General features: G+C 36.5%; 2 protein-coding genes across 2 annotated transcripts in view; both read right to left on the bottom strand.

Moving 5' to 3' along the window:
* Window positions 1-20,305, bottom strand: part of dek (DEK proto-oncogene) — a 379,089-nt gene that overhangs the window by 34,755 nt on the left and 324,029 nt on the right. The gene's annotated exons all lie outside the window — the stretch shown is intronic.
* Window positions 5,243-6,754, bottom strand: gbp (glycogen synthase kinase binding protein). Its single transcript, XM_084385649.1, has one exon. The coding sequence runs from the start codon at window positions 6,549-6,551 to the stop codon at window positions 6,081-6,083; it is 471 nt and encodes a 156-aa protein (XP_084241775.1). The 5' UTR covers window positions 6,552-6,754; the 3' UTR covers window positions 5,243-6,080.

The raw sequence follows: 20,305 nt of genomic DNA, 5'->3' as shown, positions 1-20,305 counted from the left end.
ATTTATTTCCATAATTCCATTCAAAACGTTAAACTTCCATATAGATTCAGGGCCCACAACTTAAACGATTTCAAGTATTCAGTTGTTTATTTGTACATAATTTGGGCTTCCAGCTCCTAAAACCCACGAAAACAGGATTTCAAAAAATTAGAATATTACATGAAATCACACAGTAATTACACAGTGATACCATGGTCATTGAACCAGGTTTTGGTTATTTTGGCAGTGTGGGCAGGTGCAAATCCTGCTGGAAAATGAAGTCAGCATCTCCAATCAAGCTTGTCTGCTGAAGGAAGCATGAAGTGCTCTGAAAATGTCCTGGTAGACGGCTCCCCAAACCAACACAGACTGTGGAAACTTCACACTGGACTTCAAGCATCTTGGATTGTGTGCCTCTCCATTCTTCCTCCAGACTCTGGGACCTTGGTTTCCAAATGAGATGCAAAATTTGCTCTCATCAGAAAAGAGGACTTTGGTCCACTGTGCTTTATTAAATCCAGAGTCAACGCAGCCGTCTACCAGGACATTTTCAGAGCACTTCATGCTTCCTTCATTTTCCAGCAGGATTTGCACCTGCCCACACTGCCAAAAGAACCAAAACCTGGTTCAATGACCATGGTATCACTGTGTAATTACTGTGTGATTTCATGTAATATTCAAATTTTTTGAAATCCTGTTTTCGTGGGTTTTATGAGCTGGAAGCCCAAATTATGTACAAATAAACAACTAAATACTTGAAATCGTTTAAGTTGTGGGCCCTGAATCTATAATCTATGGAAGTTTAACGTTTTGAATGGAATTATGGAAATAAATCAACTTTTTTTCCCCCATGATATTCAAATTTTTTGGAAAGGGTCTGTATTTATTTATACACAAGAAGAATGTTTTCTTTTAAGAACTGTTCACAGAAAGGTTCTTTGGGAAATCCAAAATGGTTCTTCTATGACATTGCTGTGAAATCCCCTTTTGGAACGTTTATTTTTAAGAGTGTACATTCTCTCTTATCTAGTTCATTGTTTCTTACTGGTACCTTGTTCTGAGTAATGTTTTCATTTTCTTGATTGAACCGGAGACTCCTGAACTTCTAGCCATATATCAAAAGGTTTAAATTCACTATAATCTTTACACTGAAGTCCCACAAGCCCATTTTCAAGCCTCACTAGTTTTCTACCATACCTTTTTGTATTGCAAGATGGCGCCAATGATCTGGTCTAACTTGTGTTAGTATGAAAAGAGTAAGACTGACACATGACAGCATTGTTAATTCTGGAAATCTGTGTGCTCTTTTCTAGTGTTAAAGTGTTTTAGTACCAAGAAAGTTGTTCTTTGTTGTTACATTGGACTATTTAACATCATTGTTTTTGTAATAGGTGGTCAGGTCAAAGATCAATGGTTGCATGGAGGATGTAGTAGGCTATGTCTGGTAATGTATTCATACTACACAATGATTGAGAAATAAGATCTTTATTGAATTCAGTACTCTGATTCTCTGAAAGTATTTTCAATCCAGTTATGGGCTACAGTTGTTATATACAAAAACATTTGACCACTCAGTGCAAGTGTTGTTATTGTTAACAAATTAAAAATAGGTTTTCGTAATTGAAATAAAATCAAACAATAATATTAGATGGAAAATTACATCGATTCGAAAATTAGAAAAGTTGAAGTGCTAAAATTACTTAAACTAAATGTGAAATAAACAGCTATAGAAATATTTATTTTAAAGGTATACTATGTAAGTTTTGGCCCTCTAGCGGTTAAAAAACAAAACTGCATGCATTTTGCAGAAGAACACTGGCATGGGCGAGTGAGGTGTATATGCAGTTTCCCACGAAAACCATCCTGTCTCCAAAATATAAACTTATAACAGGCTTACCATAGTGAATCAGGTTAAGACAAACACATTTTGGAAGGATTGATAATTTAAATTGAGCAAAAAAATAAATAATTATAGTGCATCTTTAAAAAACAAAAGCTATAGCCTAATAAAAATGGCAAAGCACAACAATCAGCGTGCTGATCTGGTGACGATGGGCTGATGGATGGTTGTGTCACAGTGACATAATGATTGACCAATCAGAATCAAGTAAAAATCCATGTCAATCAAATTGAGTCAAATCAATGGGTGCGTCTGAAATCGCATACTCTCTTGAGTATACTTTTTTTGAATAAGTAGTTACTTTACGGCCGCTAAAGAAAGTATGTTCTATATAGTATGAATGTGTGTAGTATGAATGTTATCCGGACGTATGAATGTTATCTGGACGCACATCTGCCATGCTGTCATTATCATGTAACCTACCAACGTCAGTTGAGTCGGTTCACTGCCATTCACAAATCCTCTCCAGTGGCATCATGGGATAGTAAATGCATCGTATTCACACAGACTTCTTCCCGACAGTCAAAGCGGCGTTACGTCACGAAAGTGCGGACTCAGAGGAAGACCGCGAGTGCTTAGTATGCCATTTGGGACAGAGCCAGAATCTCGCCGGAATAAGAAGTAGGTCACCCGGGTACTTTTTGCCTCTTCTTTTATGAGTACTGTGAATTCGGACATATTCTTTTGTTACACACTGTTTTTCGCCTAGGCTTATTTGAAAATCACATACTTCCCTACTATATAGTATACGATTTCGGATGCAGCCATTGTAATGCATCCTTGAGCTCTCTGGCGGAAGGCATCTCACGTCTGACATATGCAGCCATCTCTTTAGACCTCGATAGAATAATGTGCAGAGGTGTCAAGTAACGAAGTACAAATACTTCGTTACCTTACTTAAGTAGAAATTTGGGGTATCTATACTTTACTGGAGTAATTATTTTTCTGACGACTTTTTACTTCTACTCCTTACATTTTCACGCAATTATCTGTACTTTCTACTCCTTACATTTAAAAAATAGCCTCGTTACTCCTATTTAATTTCGGCTTGTTTTCATTCCGGCTTGTCGTCGTTAAAAAAAAAAAATTGGCCAATTACACAAACGGTTTAGATCTGAGTCCCGCCTCCTGAATACACATCGCTAAACTGATTGGCGTTGTGGTGTCTTTCTAACTTGTGCGAGGCTGTAGTCACATTTGGTTGTGCGCAGCGCCAAAACTCCTCCGAAGGAAACCTAGATGCGGTAAGCGCATAGACAGTATGGTAAGCGAGAGAGAGAGAGAGAGAGAGTTAATTGCATTTTTTTCCTTACATTACTTTTACTTTTATACTTTAAGTAGTTTTAAAACAAGTACTTTTATACTTTAACTAAAAGCTTGAGTTGATACTTCAACTTCTACAGAAGTCTTTTTAAACCCTAGTATCTATACTTCTACCGGAGTAATGAATGTGAATACTTTTGACACCTCTGATAATGTGTAAAATAATGTGTTCAATTTTGTATTGTGATGCAACTTCAGTATTGATAAGATCCCTGTTGCTCTCTCTCATTTCTATTAGCATGGTCTATGATTTTTAATAACATTTTCTCCAACCAATTACTTAATTTGGAATAATAAGGATATTTGTCATAAACATATGTCTTTTTTTTTTAAATAATAATGGGATCAATCATCAATTATTTAATCAGGATGCTTACATATTTACATATCAAGAATTGCTGTTTAACTCCAAAACACTCCAAAACAGTTTGCCACTGTATTTGGTACTATAATATTATGGTATTTAAGAGTTATAATAGAGTTTTGTCAGGTTCTGACACACCTCTCCCAGACCAGGCTTACTCGTATGTAGGAAGATTATGCTTTAAATCATCCACATCAAAAAATAATAGAAATATACGTCTCCTATTTCTTAATGATTTTGTCTCCACTCCTCATGTCATTTTAAGATGGAAGAGGTTAGTGGAAAATATTTTGTGGAAGAAAGTTTGGACTCTTCCTGAAAAGTATCTATTGGCAAATAAGGTCAAAGAGATTTTTTCAATTGAGTAGATGTGAATTGTACTTTCTGTGATTCACAACCAGAAACTCTCTCACATCTTTTTAAGCATTGTGGTCATTCAAGAAGATATTGTACACCTCATATATAAAGACTTTGAGATTTATTTTAAGGATGTTTTGTTTGGGTTTTTCACTTTTGAGAAGCAATATGAAAATGTTTATTTTGTATTATTTGGCTTGTAAAATATTGTATCCACAAATGTAAGACTATAAAAGTTATCCCCCATTTTTCTTGCTTTCAAAAAGATTAATTTATATTATTTAGGCCTAAATACATTTATATAAAATCATCCTATATCCTATATAAAAAAATAGGATTGAGTGATTTTGTGTAATTTGTGTATGTGTGTGAAGAGGATTGTTATTTGTTAATGACCTATATAAGCTTTATTTCGTCTTTATTTATTTATTTATAATAAAAAAAATTAAATAATTTTCTGGATTCAAATGTTATGTAATGTTTGGCCATCCCTGAACCCCTGGCCTTTCCTCTTGGCTTATTGTTTACTCACTTTTGTGTTCTGTAAGCAGTTGATAAAAATGCATTCTTGAGGGGCATTTTTTATAAATAAAACTGTATTTAATTCATGAAGCATATGCTGATTCTTTCATAATTCAACTTATCTACTTACGTAGAAAAGCTGTGGTATGTTTATGTCCCTCAGATTTACAGACGTTTCCCAAGCTGAACTGATGTGATTTACATTGTGCTGCCATCTGCTGGGCGATTAGACAAAATACCAAGCTTCTAACCTCATAATTATGGTAAAAAAACAAACAAAACAAAGTCATAGGGTTTACCTAGAGTAGACGCTATAATAATGCTGCGTTTATGAATTACTTAGTCATTTATTAACTTTAAATCGCATACCGTGTTCAAAGACCATATCACTTCAGATATCATAGCTGTGGCGAGTCAGCTTGTGTTTTCGCTCATAATCACACGTGGTCTCATTCTTGAACACGTTTTTTTTTTTACCCCCTTTATAAGTGTAGTTAAATTGTATAGTAGCCTAGCTACTTAAGGGACTATATAAAAAAACATAGTAGGCTACTTGAGTTACACACACCTATAAATATGGGAAGTCTAATGCCACAAGAGAAAATGCATTGAGTCACAAGTCAAAAAGTACCATATTAGCATTGTATTTTTTGGACATGTATTTTGGTAATGCGTTCTTTTAAGTACCTTGTTTATAGTATGTGTATACTATGGCATCAAAATAGCCTACTATAATTATCGCCTGATATCACCATTTTCTAACCAGAAATGATTACAAGAATAGACAACTAAAATGATCTTATGCAAAAAAACACACCATGTTTATTAGACACCAAATTCCCTGAACAATCAGAGTTATTAAAAACACTTCGTTGCGAAGCATACGCTGAGTTTACACAGAGTGAAAACAAAAAACAAACATGAGGACTCCACATTGGAATAAAAAATAAAAAAAACACCGCAGTGGCAGTGTTGTGATCAGTGATCACATCCCCCATGTATAACACATACCCCCACACGCATGTGAGTGAGTTTGATCTCAGTGTCTCTTTGAGAAGGAGTGTTGGCCTTGCTCCTCACATGGAAAGGGACAGAGGACATTGGCCCTCCCGAGGTGCACACAGGGCCAGTTTGAAATCAAAATAGCGATATGTCGGTATCCAAATATAGTTTGATGAGTAAACAAAAAGTGTGACCCGTTGCCTGATCTAGGCGAGGACTGCAAATAAGCAGCCCGACCACATCTACACCAGTAAACAAAGCAGTTGAGCAGTTCTCGGTTGCTACTGACACACAGTGCTGAACTCCAGCAAACCAAAACAAGATGCACCATTCTAGGACAAACCAACCAGAGGCCAGTTAATACTATTATAAAATGCTATAAACCACTAGATTTTTGCATCACATTTGCATTTCAATTCAAACACTGAGATAAACAATGTAAAAAAATTACTAAATGAGGAGGGTCACATTGCAAAACAGTCCAAAGTACATAACATTTCCATCTCAGTAATATACAATAGAAAAATTATAAGGGTGTGATATCAAAGTTTGTAAAACCAACGTATGACAACGAGCTGGCTGCCCCATGATCTGAAAACGTGACGACGTCCATGCATCTGCGGGCTGGTGAACTCAGTCTACAGGTTTGGAGATGTCGTTCTCCGGTGGCTCCGAGGGAAACTGGAGTCGTCTGACCGCCTCTTTGATCAGATTCCCCGACAGTATGAGTTCCTGGAGGAGCTGGTGTGGATCGTCCTCGTCGATTTTCTTTCGGTTCCACGAGGATTTGAAATGGTCCCATTCCTGATCGCTGGATCCGGGCGGGTTGTACGGACTGGCCCGGCTGGTCCGTAAACTCCGGCTGCGAAGACGGATGCACCGCTGACCGCCCGCCGCGCTGCTGCTGTTGTTGTTGTTGCTGCCGCCGTTCGGCGGTTTGCTGCTGCTGGTGAGACCGTGGAAACGTGACATCGCCTTCTGACTCGAGCTATTGTTGTGAAGCTGAAGCGCCTCGCCGATTTTCGACACGAGAGCGTCTACTTCCTTAGAATCCACCGTTACCGACTGTTCCAAAAAGATATAATTCTCCTTTCGACAAGGCATTTTGAATATATCTTTATGTACAATAATATCCAGTCGTGATAATTGTTTTTATTCAAATGGATGGGATCGTTTACCCGGCGTCCGCCACGCTCACGCTGCTCAACAGAAACAGCTCAAGGGTTGATTTGTAAACAATGGATGACGCTGAATCCGGCACGTACCATTTTTGAAGGATGGGGGCGCATGCTCAGTTTTAAAATGTAAACACGTATTATGTTGTTGTCAAAAGTTGGAGAGAGGTTTTATACGTTTCAGCTTCAACATAATATCATTTTCCGCTCGGTTTAGCATTCTTGGTGGTTATATTTATTTTGGCACGGCCATACGTCTCCGCGGAACTCTGTATCATCAATCATTGCATTACATAACCGAGTGCATAAAAAAACGATGTAGACAGCCACACATGTGCGAACTCTATGCACTCTTATGCTGGAGCAGCTGAATGTGACATTAGACTAGATGTACTTGATTTCTAAAAAGGTTATGAATTATTGCAACAATATGCCATCGAATCAATATCTTTCTTGATAACTAAATTCCCATATTTGGAACTGGGGAGTCGAAGACCCGTTCACCTCGTGTGGCACGTGCCAGGCAGGGAACCTTAAAATACAGTTGCATCAGACATGTTAGCCCAGGGGTTTTCATACTGGGTTCTGGGGGAACTCAATTTATTATTTATCACATATTTATAATGTTAGTTTTTCACAGTATACTGTATACATAGGGTCTTTACAATTATAAGAATACACTTCTAAGAATATAGCTGAATTTTACATTTAGAATGGGGTCCCTCGTATGAGAATGATCATTTTTGGGGATCAGTGGCATCTTAAGGTGAGGATACATGGGGCAACTTTTTGAACAGTGTTGCTGGGCAATGTTGCCGAGCGATTGTTGCTTGGGCACTTTCCCATTGAGAATGGGCAACAAATTTCTATCTGGATATTTTAGATTGGCCGTGGGCCCTGTGTCTCATCTGTTGCCCGTTGACAGCAACATTGCCCAGACACATTGCTCAAAAAGTTGCCCATGTATCATCACCTTTAAAGATTGAACCCTCTTTGCCTAGACTTAGCAAGGGTCAAGGTTTTGTTGGTTAGCATGGTTGTGTTATCTCCTGTTGGTAGACAACATCTGGCTGCAAATAGCAAGAAGGCCCTTATTAATGTTCTTTGGGTGTGTCGTGTGTGTAGGGGAGCGCGGGGCACAACCTAACGCGGGGTTAAATGTAACACAGACCTTTTACATAGTTAGTCAGGGTCAAGCAGGTTGTGTTTCCACTCTTTATCTCTCGCTGCCAGAAGACGGTCTCCCACGAATTTGTGGAAAGTTTTGATAAGATTCCGTGAAGATACTGGACAAAGAGTGTTTTGACACCATGCAAGTGCATTTCTTCATCATAATTTTTTCGGAGTCTGAGTTGGGTGTGTACGTCACCAAATCTAACTTTATATTACCTTAATCACTTGTTGGCTAAAACATAGCACCATTTTGAAACATATCAGCAACTCCTAGCAACTGTTAGCTATAGGCTTAAAATATGTTTTACCCAGCGGGGTTAGTTGTAGCACAGTGTTACAGCTAAGCCTCCAAGTGTACAACGATAATGAAATGAAAAATGGGAGCCACACAACCTTTTTTTTAATATATATATTTATTTATTTATTTATTTTGCCATATTTAACTTTGTTGGACTTTCACAAACAATGTTGGAATTTTTCACATTTGTTAACTATGCATTGATCACTTGTTTATTTATTAAACAGCCTGTTTTTCATGCAATAAACCCTTTAAAATGTGATTTTGAGCATGTTTTTATTATTATTACTGTTGTTGTTATTATTAATAATAATAATTTTGCATGCAGCTACCACACACAAATATAATTCAATAGCAATTACAATATTTGATGATTTTATTTATTTATTTATTGCAAAACTGTGCAGCCCTTTCCTATATCTCTATCCATGATATTGATCCATAATAGAAGTATGATTGGATGAGGGATGGAAGTATGATATCTACAGATGTACAAACTACACAGAAAAAATAGAACTGAATTAACTAACCCCTTTGTCTGTTATACAATTAACCCTGCATATGGGGTAAGTTGTAACATTTGCACTTCTGTCACTTTTAGTGCAACTGTACGAAAATGGTAGGTCCTAGAAAAAACTTTGTAGCAGAGATGTGTATGTTGCTTGTGTAAAAAAAAAGAAGATTAACTTATTTTTAATAATTGAGCCAAAACCAAAATGTGTTAGGTTGTGCCCCGCGCTCCCCTACTTCTCCTATTTTCAGTCATCCCAGCATTAAAGGTGTGTGCGGTCTAAAATGGAATTGTGTCAAAAATCTCACTTAATACCTGGGCTTTTATACAGACATGCAACTGACTCATTACAGCAGTTAGTTGTTGCAGTATGTTTGTTGAATCATCAAGATTAAATGAATAGTTCCTCCTAAAATCTAAATTCTTCATAATTTACTTACCTGAGAAACAGGCCAAAATGTACATTATTAAAATAATAATTCATTTTAAAATGAGAATTCTGTCATCATTAAAGGGATAGTTCACCCAAAAATGAAAAATTAGCCCATGATTTACTCACTCTCAAGTCACCCTAGGTGTGTATGACATTCTTCTTTCAGATGAATACAGAATTCAGAATTATATAAAAAAATGTCCTGGCTCTTCCAAGCTTTATTATGGCAGTGAATGGCCGTTTCTGTTTTGAAGTCCATAAAAGTGCATTTATCCATCATAAAAGTGCTCCACACGGCTCTGGGGGGTTAACAAAGGCCTTCTGAAGCGATGCGTTTGTGTAAGAAAAATATCTTAAATATATCATATTTAAACCTTTATAAAGTTAAATAACTAGCTTCCGGCCAAACGAACTTATGCGAGTAATGCGACGTAATGCTGACATTTACGCTATACGCCATGACACACTACGCTACTTCCGACGTCACAAGTTGCGCTTTAGGCGTAAGTAGACTGCGTATGGCTGGAAGTAACGTGTTAAATATTAATATTTTTCTAACACAAACTCATCGCTTCAAAATGGACTCCAAAACAGAAACGACCATTCACTGCCATTATAAAGCTTGGAAGAGCCAGGACATTTTTTTATATAACTCCGATTGTATTCGTCGGAAAGAAGAATGTCAAATACACCTAGGGTGACTTGAGGTTGAGTAAATCATGGGCTAATTTTCATTTTGGGTGAACTATCCCTTTAACTCACCCTAAAGTTGTTTCAAACCTGTATGCATTTCTTTCTTCTGCTGAACACTATACTGAAGATATTTTGAAGAATGTCGGTAACCAGACAGTTGATGTACCCCGTTGACTTCCAGAGTAGGAAAAAAAAAATAGTGGTATCATTTTGAAGTGAACTAATCCGTTAATTATTCTTGGCATCCACCCTTGCACTCTTTGAACAAATACATTTTATTGAGTCACATCCTTTCAACGATTTAGTTCACACAACCGGTCTGAACGATCTGTTTACAAATCTGATTGATCCGGTTCTTCTCTGACTCAACTCTGTCACGGCGGTGAGAAGATTATCAGTGAATGATGATGTTAATCTATCTGACAATATACAATTCCACAGTCCATAAAACTCATATGGATTACTTTTATGATACTTTCTCAATGTTTTTGTGTCTTTGAAAGCATCTGAACCCATACAAAATGTGGCATTATTCCAACATGCTTAACCATGATCAAAATGTGAATTGGTGTATCTTTATAATCTGCTCTGGCACTTTCTGTTCTGTGTCAGTCTAACCACGTCCTCTTTCAGAGTTCTTAGAAACAGTTGTGAACTATTTTAACACAACAACATTTGGTTGCATTTGGCACCAAACCATGCAATTATCGTCTGATAAATCAAGTGTAATAATTTATCCTCAGTGTGTGCAGACACCAGAACAGTCTGCCAGTTTTGGCTATTCACCCCAAACTTTTGCATCATTTTGTTTGGTCACTGCACTGAATATGCTATTAATGAGATTGGTTACATTCATGAACTAACAATGTTTAAATCAAGTATGAATCTGATCGAGTTCGCAGAAAAAGAAGAACATACTTGCATATCACATTACCCACCCTTTAGGATCACTGAGGGGTTTGGTCAACCAGTGTTTGCAATCTGTATTACATAACACTTAGGGAAGGGGTGTGTGTGGATAAAGAAGGAAGTGAGTTTTATTGATCATATACAATGCAACGTCACTTTTAAGTTACATTATGTACACGATTAGTATGATTTCTGACCAGAGCTGTTTGATTTTGTTTCAGTGAATCGAGGGGTTGTATCGTCTATTTAAACTATTATTCAGATGTTTGAGCAAATGATTATGCATCTGGTTTCACCATTTGATTTTGTATGTGCACAGATTGTGGCCGAACATCCATGGCAGCTTTCCTTGTTTACCTCACAGCAGGAGAACAGTCTTAAGCACACACTGCCTTTGTTGAAGTATCAAACACAGACTACTGGTGTGCCGTTGCTCACTGTTTCAGTCATCAGCGTGCCCACAGGGACTTGGTTTCTCAGAATTCACCTTACCCAGAACCCACTGTGCCATGTGGCCTCTGTGATAAAAGAGGTCGTGGTCATTCTTTTTTATTCAAACACTTTTGTTTACCGTGGTAAGAGTAAATATTTAAATAGTTGTCTGATCATGTGCATAGAGTTCAGTCACCGATTGATTGATGCAATTATTAGTGATTCCTCACTACTGATTATATTAGGGTTAAACCTTAACATTATAGATCTTTGTTGGTGCTACAGACATTAATGATTTCTCAAATTGTGCAGTTTTACTTTTCAAAGCATCAGACTTAGCAAAGAAATCCCAATTGACTTGCATTGAAGGGAGGAACTGAAACATACCAGACTTGCTTTTTTGACTTTGGCGTTTAAAAAACAACTCCCTGGCAAATATATTAGCATTGCAGCAGAAACTTTTGCACACAAGCACACTTCATTTCTTCAGAAAATGTCTTTTGTAATGTATGTGCTTTTGTTATATTCATAAACATTGAAATTAAAAAGATGGTTGCAGTTCATGTTGCAAAAACCTACAAGCAACTGTAAAAACGATGCTGCCTTATAACTTATAAAAATAAATAAAAAATTGCTTAACTTATTTTGATGAGTTAAAGCAATGTAAAAACATGTTGTCATAACGTATTGATCATATCATTTTTTTTTACATTGTATGAAGCAAAAAATATCTCATCTGCTTTAATAGAATAATATCTATATAACATATGTAGCCTACAGATTTTAAAAAGGTATTTTAATTAAACTTAATTAAATCTACTTTCAAATTATATTTATAGTGAGAAGTGCTGTATGATTTGAATTTTATATTACTCTAATACTGGGTAGACAAAATATATGTAAATATTTTCCAGATAACATTTGAATCATTTGCTTTGGCTTCAATACAGTAACAATATAAAAGTAAATGATATAATTTAGTATAATAGCACCTTTTTTACAGTATAAATGGATCTTTGTGCAAATAAATTGCTTTTTATTTTAAACAGAGGTCCCTTGGAAGAGGATCATTATGTTTGCTGGACCTTATAGTATAAAAAAGTTTGAAAACCTATAGTCTACATCTAAATAAAAGATGTGATATGAATGGAGAGATAATAGGCTGCAATCTCCTCCACCATGCAATAATGCTATCATGAAAGTTGTAAAACCTGCCCTGTCTCTTTTGGACTGTCCTAGCTAGATTCGTTTCTCAGAAAGGAAGAACAGGCCTGTCTTTTTTTTTGGACAAGTTAGTCCCTGAAGTATATATAGGTGGGGATCATGGGTTATTTGTTGTGGGAGAAGCCAGTTAACAGAAAAACTTAACACAGATCCATGATGTGCAGACGGAAGACCTGTCTGTTTGAGGATTCGAAATGTCTGGTTTCGAATAAAGGGTTGAGGGATTCTGGGTATTTCTAAGTGTTCTGTGCTTTGTTTTTAAATGGAAGCATTCAACAAATCAGGGCCAAGTAACCAAGGAGATAATCCATAAGCAAGTGAATGTGTAAACACGGCAGTGAAAGACAGAGAGCCTCTCCCTGCTGATTTACTGTCCTGTCCTAAAGGGAGAAGCTTTATTGCTTAATTCTTCCTGTTTAAATTATAGTCTAATATCCAGAAATAAGTGTATTGACATTAATAGTTTGTTATTTTTAAGATTAAGTGGTAACATGCTTATTATAAGATATTGCAGACATATAATCACATATCATATAATCATATATAATAGACATATATGACTAAATGATCAACTTTTAGCTGTTTGTGATTTAGTGTAGAGATTAAAAATGTTGTTCTTTATACTTAGGTTTTTGCAGCAATTCCATAAAATAACCATTTTGGGATCCCAAAGAACCTTTTATTGAAATAACCTTATTTTTTTTCCTAAGCGTGAAGAATATTTTAATAATCTAAAGGACCTTTTTTCACTATAAAGAAACTTTTGTGCATTTAAAAGGGATCCATAGATGTTAAAGTTTCTTCATGGAACCATGCCAATAAAGAACCTTGTTCCACATGCCATAATATAGGGTTCTGTCTGTCAGGCCCTTCATATATAGAACCTTTTAGGGGTTCCTATCATCCTTTCATTTTTTATTTGAATTAAATGTAATGAATTGGACATACTTTATCACTACGTCGCTAGACACTTTGTCTGCAAGAAATTTTCCTGACAAATCATTGTCTGATAAGGTTTCAGAGTAGTGGGTGCTGTAATGCCACCTTAAGCGAAAAATATCCGGCACATCCTCTTTAATCACACGCCCCTCCTCCTTCACTTTTCCCTGTGGAATCCTCGACTTGCAGTCAGACGATTATTCATATACAACGTTGTTGCTGAGGAGAGAATGTGATGAGTAGTATGTGAGTTTGCATTATTTCGTTGAATGAGAACATGCCCCCCCGGACCCCCTTAGAAATTTTTCGGTACTTGGGTAACTTTTTTGGGGGCTTGTGCCCCAGTAATGATCCAACTTTAGAAACACCCGTTTACCATTTGAACAAAAACTAATTAACATAAAAGTATAGGCTAATGCAATCATTTAAGACATTTATCCTTATATAGAACTTTTTTGTCATAAGGTTTCTTTAACATTTTTAAACTGTTCTACCTTTTGTTCTAAGAGTGTAGGCCTATATCATTTGGAGGCCAAAATGTTTCTTTTTACATTGACCATCATGAACAAAGTTGGCAGATTTCAAATCACATACTTCCGTGGGGTCCTGGGCCAATGGAGCAGCTGCTTTTACGGATAGCTCTCTTAAAGTTTTAAAGGCCTCCAAACAGTGCCTTTGTCAGGTTGCATTTGTCTGACTCATTGTATACCTGTGTGAATTGTGGGGGTGGATGAATGGTAGTTGAATAAACACTCAAAGCAATTCTGACTTCAGACAAAACACTCAATTAGATTTGTTCCAGAAAGCTCCTCCTGTATCAAAGGAGTGTTACTGTAGCTGCCTGGTGTCGAGCTCCTCAGACGAGTGCACTCAGATCTCAGTTACAGTTGGGGGTTGGGCTGTACTGGATTAGCCTTCAGCACACAGACTTTTCTTGCTCAAGGGACTAGTAAATCTCCAACAGTCTAACTTTAGAGAGGCTCATCCTGATCAGAGCATGAGATTACAGTGGGAACAGCACTGGAAGGATGACAGTTGCAAGCTTTTATACTGTACTCTTTTTAATTGTATTAATTTATTACCTGCAATACAATCATTATATAAATTTAGTACTTGCAACACAAAAGTGTGAAGGCGGAAATAGTGAGACAACAACCAGGTTTACAGTACCGTTCAAAAGTTTGTGGTCAGTGAGGCAGTTAGGACTACTTTTATTCGGCAAGGACACATTAAATTGATCAAAAGTGTCAGTCAAGACATTTATAATAATAAATGCTGTTCTGTTGGACTTTCTATTCGTCAAAGAATCCTGGAAAAAAATATGGTTTCCACAAAAATACCAAGGAGCACAACTGTTTCATAAAATCAGCATATTAGAATGCTTTCCGAGGGATCATGTGACACTGAAGACTGGAGTAATGATGCTGAAAATTCAGCTTTGCCGTCACAAGAATAAATCACATTTTTAAAATATATTAAAATAGAAAACAGTTATTTTAAATTGTAATAATATTTCAAAATATTACTGTTTTTGCAAATAGATGCAGCCTTGCTGAGCATAAGAGACTTCTTTAAAAAACATAAAAATACAGACCCCAAACATTTGAATGGTAGTGTACAACTATACATGCATATTCAGATTAAGGTGAAACCTAAGATGTTGTAGCTCCACGTCTAATGGAATATGCATATAATCTGCATGCACATTCTTTTCCTGCTTATCTCTTCTGGAAATACTGGATATACCTGCTGTTGCCATTTATTATGATTTACGAAACAGCTCATACTTCTGGTTCATGTACAATACACATACAGTAGTGACAAATTGCAAAATGTAGGGTATCATGTTTCTTTTAATGCTGTTAAAATGTTATTAAAAGAATCTCTCAATTGCATCAAAATGTTTTTTCTCCAATAGCTTGACTTTTAAAAATCACCTTTAATATCACACATAAATTAATCTTCTTTTATGTTTCACGGAAGAAAGAAATTTTCAGTTTTGGGTGAAGCTAACCCTTAAATGTCATGAAGTTATGAGCATAAAGATTCCCCTTAACAAACAAGTGTTTACGTCCTTCATGACATCAGTCTAGGAATAGATATGACTGCCTGGTGTAGATAGGGTGTGCGTGTGATTTAGCTATGATGAGCTTGCATATTGCTCAAAATAAGGAGGCATAGGCTACTCCGAGCCACATGTAAGTTTGTCTCAGTCAGTTATGATTTCCTAGAATCAGCGCCCCTCCCCCGTGATATAAGACCGTGTCTGTGTTGTGAACAGCACGAGCACGTGTTTGAGCTGCACTGGCTGCCCTCGGCTCTTGAGCTTCAGCCAACACGCGCGAGCTCTAATGGCTATGTTTACAACAGCGTACTCCCCCCTCCCGCTCTTTTTGACTTTCACTGGATTTCCATTCCGAATGCCCAGTGTGGCTGGCGGCTGTGATTGGAAGCGCTGCAATCAGCAGACAGTTCGTTACGAACTTGTTGGTGCGGTTCAACAGCTCACGCCATAAGCCACGAACTTTCACACGCTTACACAGCTGAGTTCATGCCAGAACAATCACAACGTGAAGTAAATAGCAAAACGTGTACTGTGGAGTGGCACAATTATTGATAGTGGTCACTCAGTGTGGAAATATGGGGGCTATTCTTAGAACTGCCATAAGACTAGACAAGTAAACAACTGTCAGGTTAGAGATTGAGTCTCCACACCATAGGCTAATTCAGGGTAAACTCATAAAATCAGAGAACACCATTGGAGGAACATTAATATCCGGTATATTTTGTGGCATATTCTTTATTAACTCTACCGCTTCAGCTAGTTTCAGCTAGTCACCCAACAATCACGTTAAAATTAATGTTCGAAAACCATGTTGTTTTGTTTCATCTTAAGAACACAAAAGATATCCCCGCTTCTGTTTCCCATATCAAATTGAGATTTGAGCCTCAAAGCTAATGTGAGTCATGCATTTTCAAACTTGAAATTGTATAGACATGCATAGGCAACACATTTTTAGTTGAAAACGACATCATTTTCAGCCAAAAACTGAAAACTCAGACTGATCTCATGAAATGGCGTATGTATGACACGCCAATTCGTATTTCCACTTTTGGCGTGCTATCAACACGCATAATCGCTTTTCAGCGTGTTTATCAACGCCGTTGACTTAATGTTACATTAAGTATATATATATACATATATATATAAATATATATGACTTACCCCAACCCCGTCCCTAAACCTACCCGTCACTGGGGTTAATATCATTTATGAGTCTTCCCCTACCATCCTAGTAAAAAAATATCGCTCCCCAGATGTAGATTTACATTTTGCTTCGTTTCGCTCGGACATTTAACGGCGTAGACATACACGCGGAATCACTCGGACATTTAACGGCGTAGACATACACGCGGAAGATGCCGGCGTGGACATACACGCGGATAGCTCAAAATGCGTATAGATAACACGCCACCTGACTTGAAAGTGGCGTGTATGTTTACGCAAAGTCATGATGTCATGTTGCAAAACTTTTAGTGCGTTTTACAACGACGTTTTGGGGGCCTGAAAACGTATACATTTGAAAACGTGTTTCAAAGTGCAAGTTCTTGAAAACGATACCATCGTCTCCGTGTAAACTACAAAAACGCGAGTTTGTGAAAACAACTACATCATGCGCATGCATATTACGTACTCAGTCTATGGGCCCTATCATACACCCGGCGCAATGCAGCACCAAGCGCGACGCAAGTGTGTTTTGCTAGTTTCAGCCTGACGCAGTTATCATTTTCACGTCCTGCGCCACATTGTTTAAATATCAAATGCATTTGCGGCCATTTGTGCGACCATGGGCTTGCTGGTCTAAAAACGAGGTGTGTTCAGGCGCATTGTTGGTGCGTTGCTATTTTGAGGCAACTGAAATAGACCTCGCAATATATTTTTTTGTTATTTAAAGAGCACAACTGGCTTTTAAAGGGAATGGGAAATTACACTCTGATTGTTTTTTTTGTACTTTACGTCCAAAACACACCCATTACTCATTAAGAGAATATGGACAACTCTTTAGACCATGCGCTGGGCGCGCTGACCATTTTTCCCATCGTTAAACTAGCAAAAGTGGATTCGGACACGCTCTGAATCCACTTTTGCTAGTTTAACGACGGGAAAACTCGCTTAGATCCTTAAAACAGGGCCCATTATGCGCGTAGTGTTTCAAAGTGACATCGCCAACTACTGGCCTGTCATGCATAATACAGCATTTTTAGTCATTTTCGCAGATCTGTGTGAATGGGGATCGTTTTGACAACGTTGTCTTCTGTACAAAAGTTTTTGATTTTTTACTACATTGTTGTTGAGTAAATGTACCCTTAATTTCCCTAACGTTTGTGTGACAAAGCCAAAGTCCCTTTCCAGAAAAGTCTGTTCACTTATCTGCGAAATTTGAGTGCCACGTTTTTAGAATGCATCCAAGTTTTTGCATGTCAGTTCAAGAGTTTAATTACATCAAGTACCCTGATTTAAAATGAAAGGTATAAACATGGTGAGTTTAAATTCAACCACAGAGGACAGTATATCCCTAATGTTGTCATAAAGAGGCCCTAACAGGGAAGGGCAGGACAGTTACGACAGTAACGTGTTCGGTCATCGGATGATGGTGTTCTCTGTTACTCTCTCACTGACATGAGTAAACATGTATGCTGATGAATGTGAGGGGTCTTCTTCCTGCCTTGAGGCGTGCACATGTCTCACGTACAACAACACACCTGTTCCTCTTTTGACATGTGCAAGCATGTGTGTGTTGTGTAAACATGTGTATGTGCAAGTTGTGGGTTGTAATGCAGAAGAGCAACTTCTGACACTGGTAAGTTGAAACTGAAAGTTTTTTTCTCTCAAAAGTCATAGTATTATAATAAATAAAGTTATACAATTTCAAAGAAATTGCTCATATGGAAATTCCATGGCATGCGGACAATAGGGATTGTTCATTAAGTAATGAAATATCTCAAGGTAAATGCTCTCTCATATTGTTCACACAAATCCCTTATTAACCCAGTTTATGTTTATGCTCTGTGAAATTATGCAGGTCGTGTAGTAACATGTGGTTTGGAAATATACAGGGTAAAGGATGAATCAGCCACTCCCAGCAAAGAATGTTTGGTGTTTGGATGGGTTTTTTGTCTCTTTGGACTAGCAATGAGCATGAGCTGCTCTCTTTAGTGCCATCTTGTGTTGACCGTGCAATAAAACACAACTTCATCGATCTCAAAGGGGCAAAAATACACCCATTTAAAACATACATTATATACATACAAATATACATTTATTATATAATTAATTAATTAATTAATTAATTAATTAATTAAATACATTTTTTAACTATTTTGTAAAAATAAACGATATATGTATAGCTAACATGTATTAAACACATGTATAGCTAAAAATATATATATATATATATATATATAAATAGCTAAAAACAAATATAAAAATCTAAATATTTATAAATTTAACAAATTATTTATTTTATCATGTTATTTATAAGTTATTTATTTAATTATTATATTACCAGTAAAAGTACACACCCTTATCTTAAGACTGATTAGACTGATTTGTCTCTGTAAACTAGTCTTTGTAGTTTAAGATAATATTATTCATCATATTCATGCTCTGTATGTTCCAATGTACAAATTATTGTCATAAAAACAAAAATAAGCTAAAATATAAAATGGATATTTTTGAGTTCAAATGATGTTATTGGGTCGTTTCTTTAGTTTGGTGGATTTTGGACTGAGCAGGTTCGTTGAAAATAATGTTAAAAATTCAGTTATTCTTTAGCCTTGTCAGAGGGAGAACATGTCTGTCGATCAGCAAACGCACTGGTCAAGCTCAGGCCTCAAGCCTGAGTATAACATCATTCAGATCAAATATTCCATAGGAATTTATAGGATATTTGTCAGCCCTGTTACATGACATATTTACAATGCAAAGTGTAACAGGGTAGACTTTAACAGGGTGGTCATTTTAAGCCCATTACTTGCTTGGAAAGAAGATTAACATTTAGGAGGAATTTTTAAATAAAATCTGTTTTTTCATGTCCAGTATAAATTTACACAACAGGGTGGACATGTTAAGTTTTACGTTATTGGATAAGACTACTAAAATGATAAAAAGAGATAAAGGTTTATGACTAATACTTTTTTTCTTGGAGTTGCTTTCCCTCTAAGGAAATGATGTCACTTCTATCCAGATTTAGGGCATAATAATTAAGATTTTAAAAGGCAATTAGCACTAATGTAACAGGGTGGACTGGAATTTAAAGTTCAAACTATAATGTAACTGCTTTACACATTTAAAAAAAATATATGTATCACAATAAATTGTCAAAGAGAATAAGTAAATGTATATACTAATATTAAAAATTCTAATTTAGAAATATATTATGTAATATATATGTAACCTTTATTTCAAAGTTAAGTTAAGAAAACATGATTGGGGTATGGGAATTTGTCCAGTGCAAAATTATATTTATTTATTTGTCATTGTTCTTAGGTACTAATCATTATGATTTACATTTATGCATGGAAACCATGTGGCATGAAAGTTGCTAAACATTTTAAGCCAAATATATTGTTTCATGGGGGACATTGAATCTATCAAACTGTCGGAATGAGCCAGTTTATAGTGTCTACCAGCACACTTGGAATGTTTTCTTGTCCAATAGAAAAAGATAGACACATATTAATGTTCTATAAAATAAAATTATATTGTTAAACCAGTCTTTAAATATTTAATGAGTCCCATAGATGACACTAGGGGCCGCTAAATACTCTCGTAAAATATTCAACACAAACCTCTCAAAAGTAGCGTGTGGTCGCTAGATGGCAATACTTCCCCACTAAACCATCATTTTTTTTTTTCATTGTTTTGATTATTTTTATGTTTGAACATCCATTGATTCGTTCTTTTCACAACAATAACAATAGACTAAACGAAAACGTGATTTCTATTTGCAAAGGAATTGCACAATCACATCTTTTTATGCAGTGTCAGACAGTGGCTGTAGGCCTAGG

Source organism: Rutilus rutilus (assembly GCF_951802725.1).
Source record: "Rutilus rutilus genome assembly, chromosome: 17".
Lineage (NCBI taxonomy): Eukaryota > Metazoa > Chordata > Actinopteri > Cypriniformes > Leuciscidae > Rutilus > Rutilus rutilus.
This window is presented reverse-complemented; position numbering and strand designations above follow the sequence as displayed.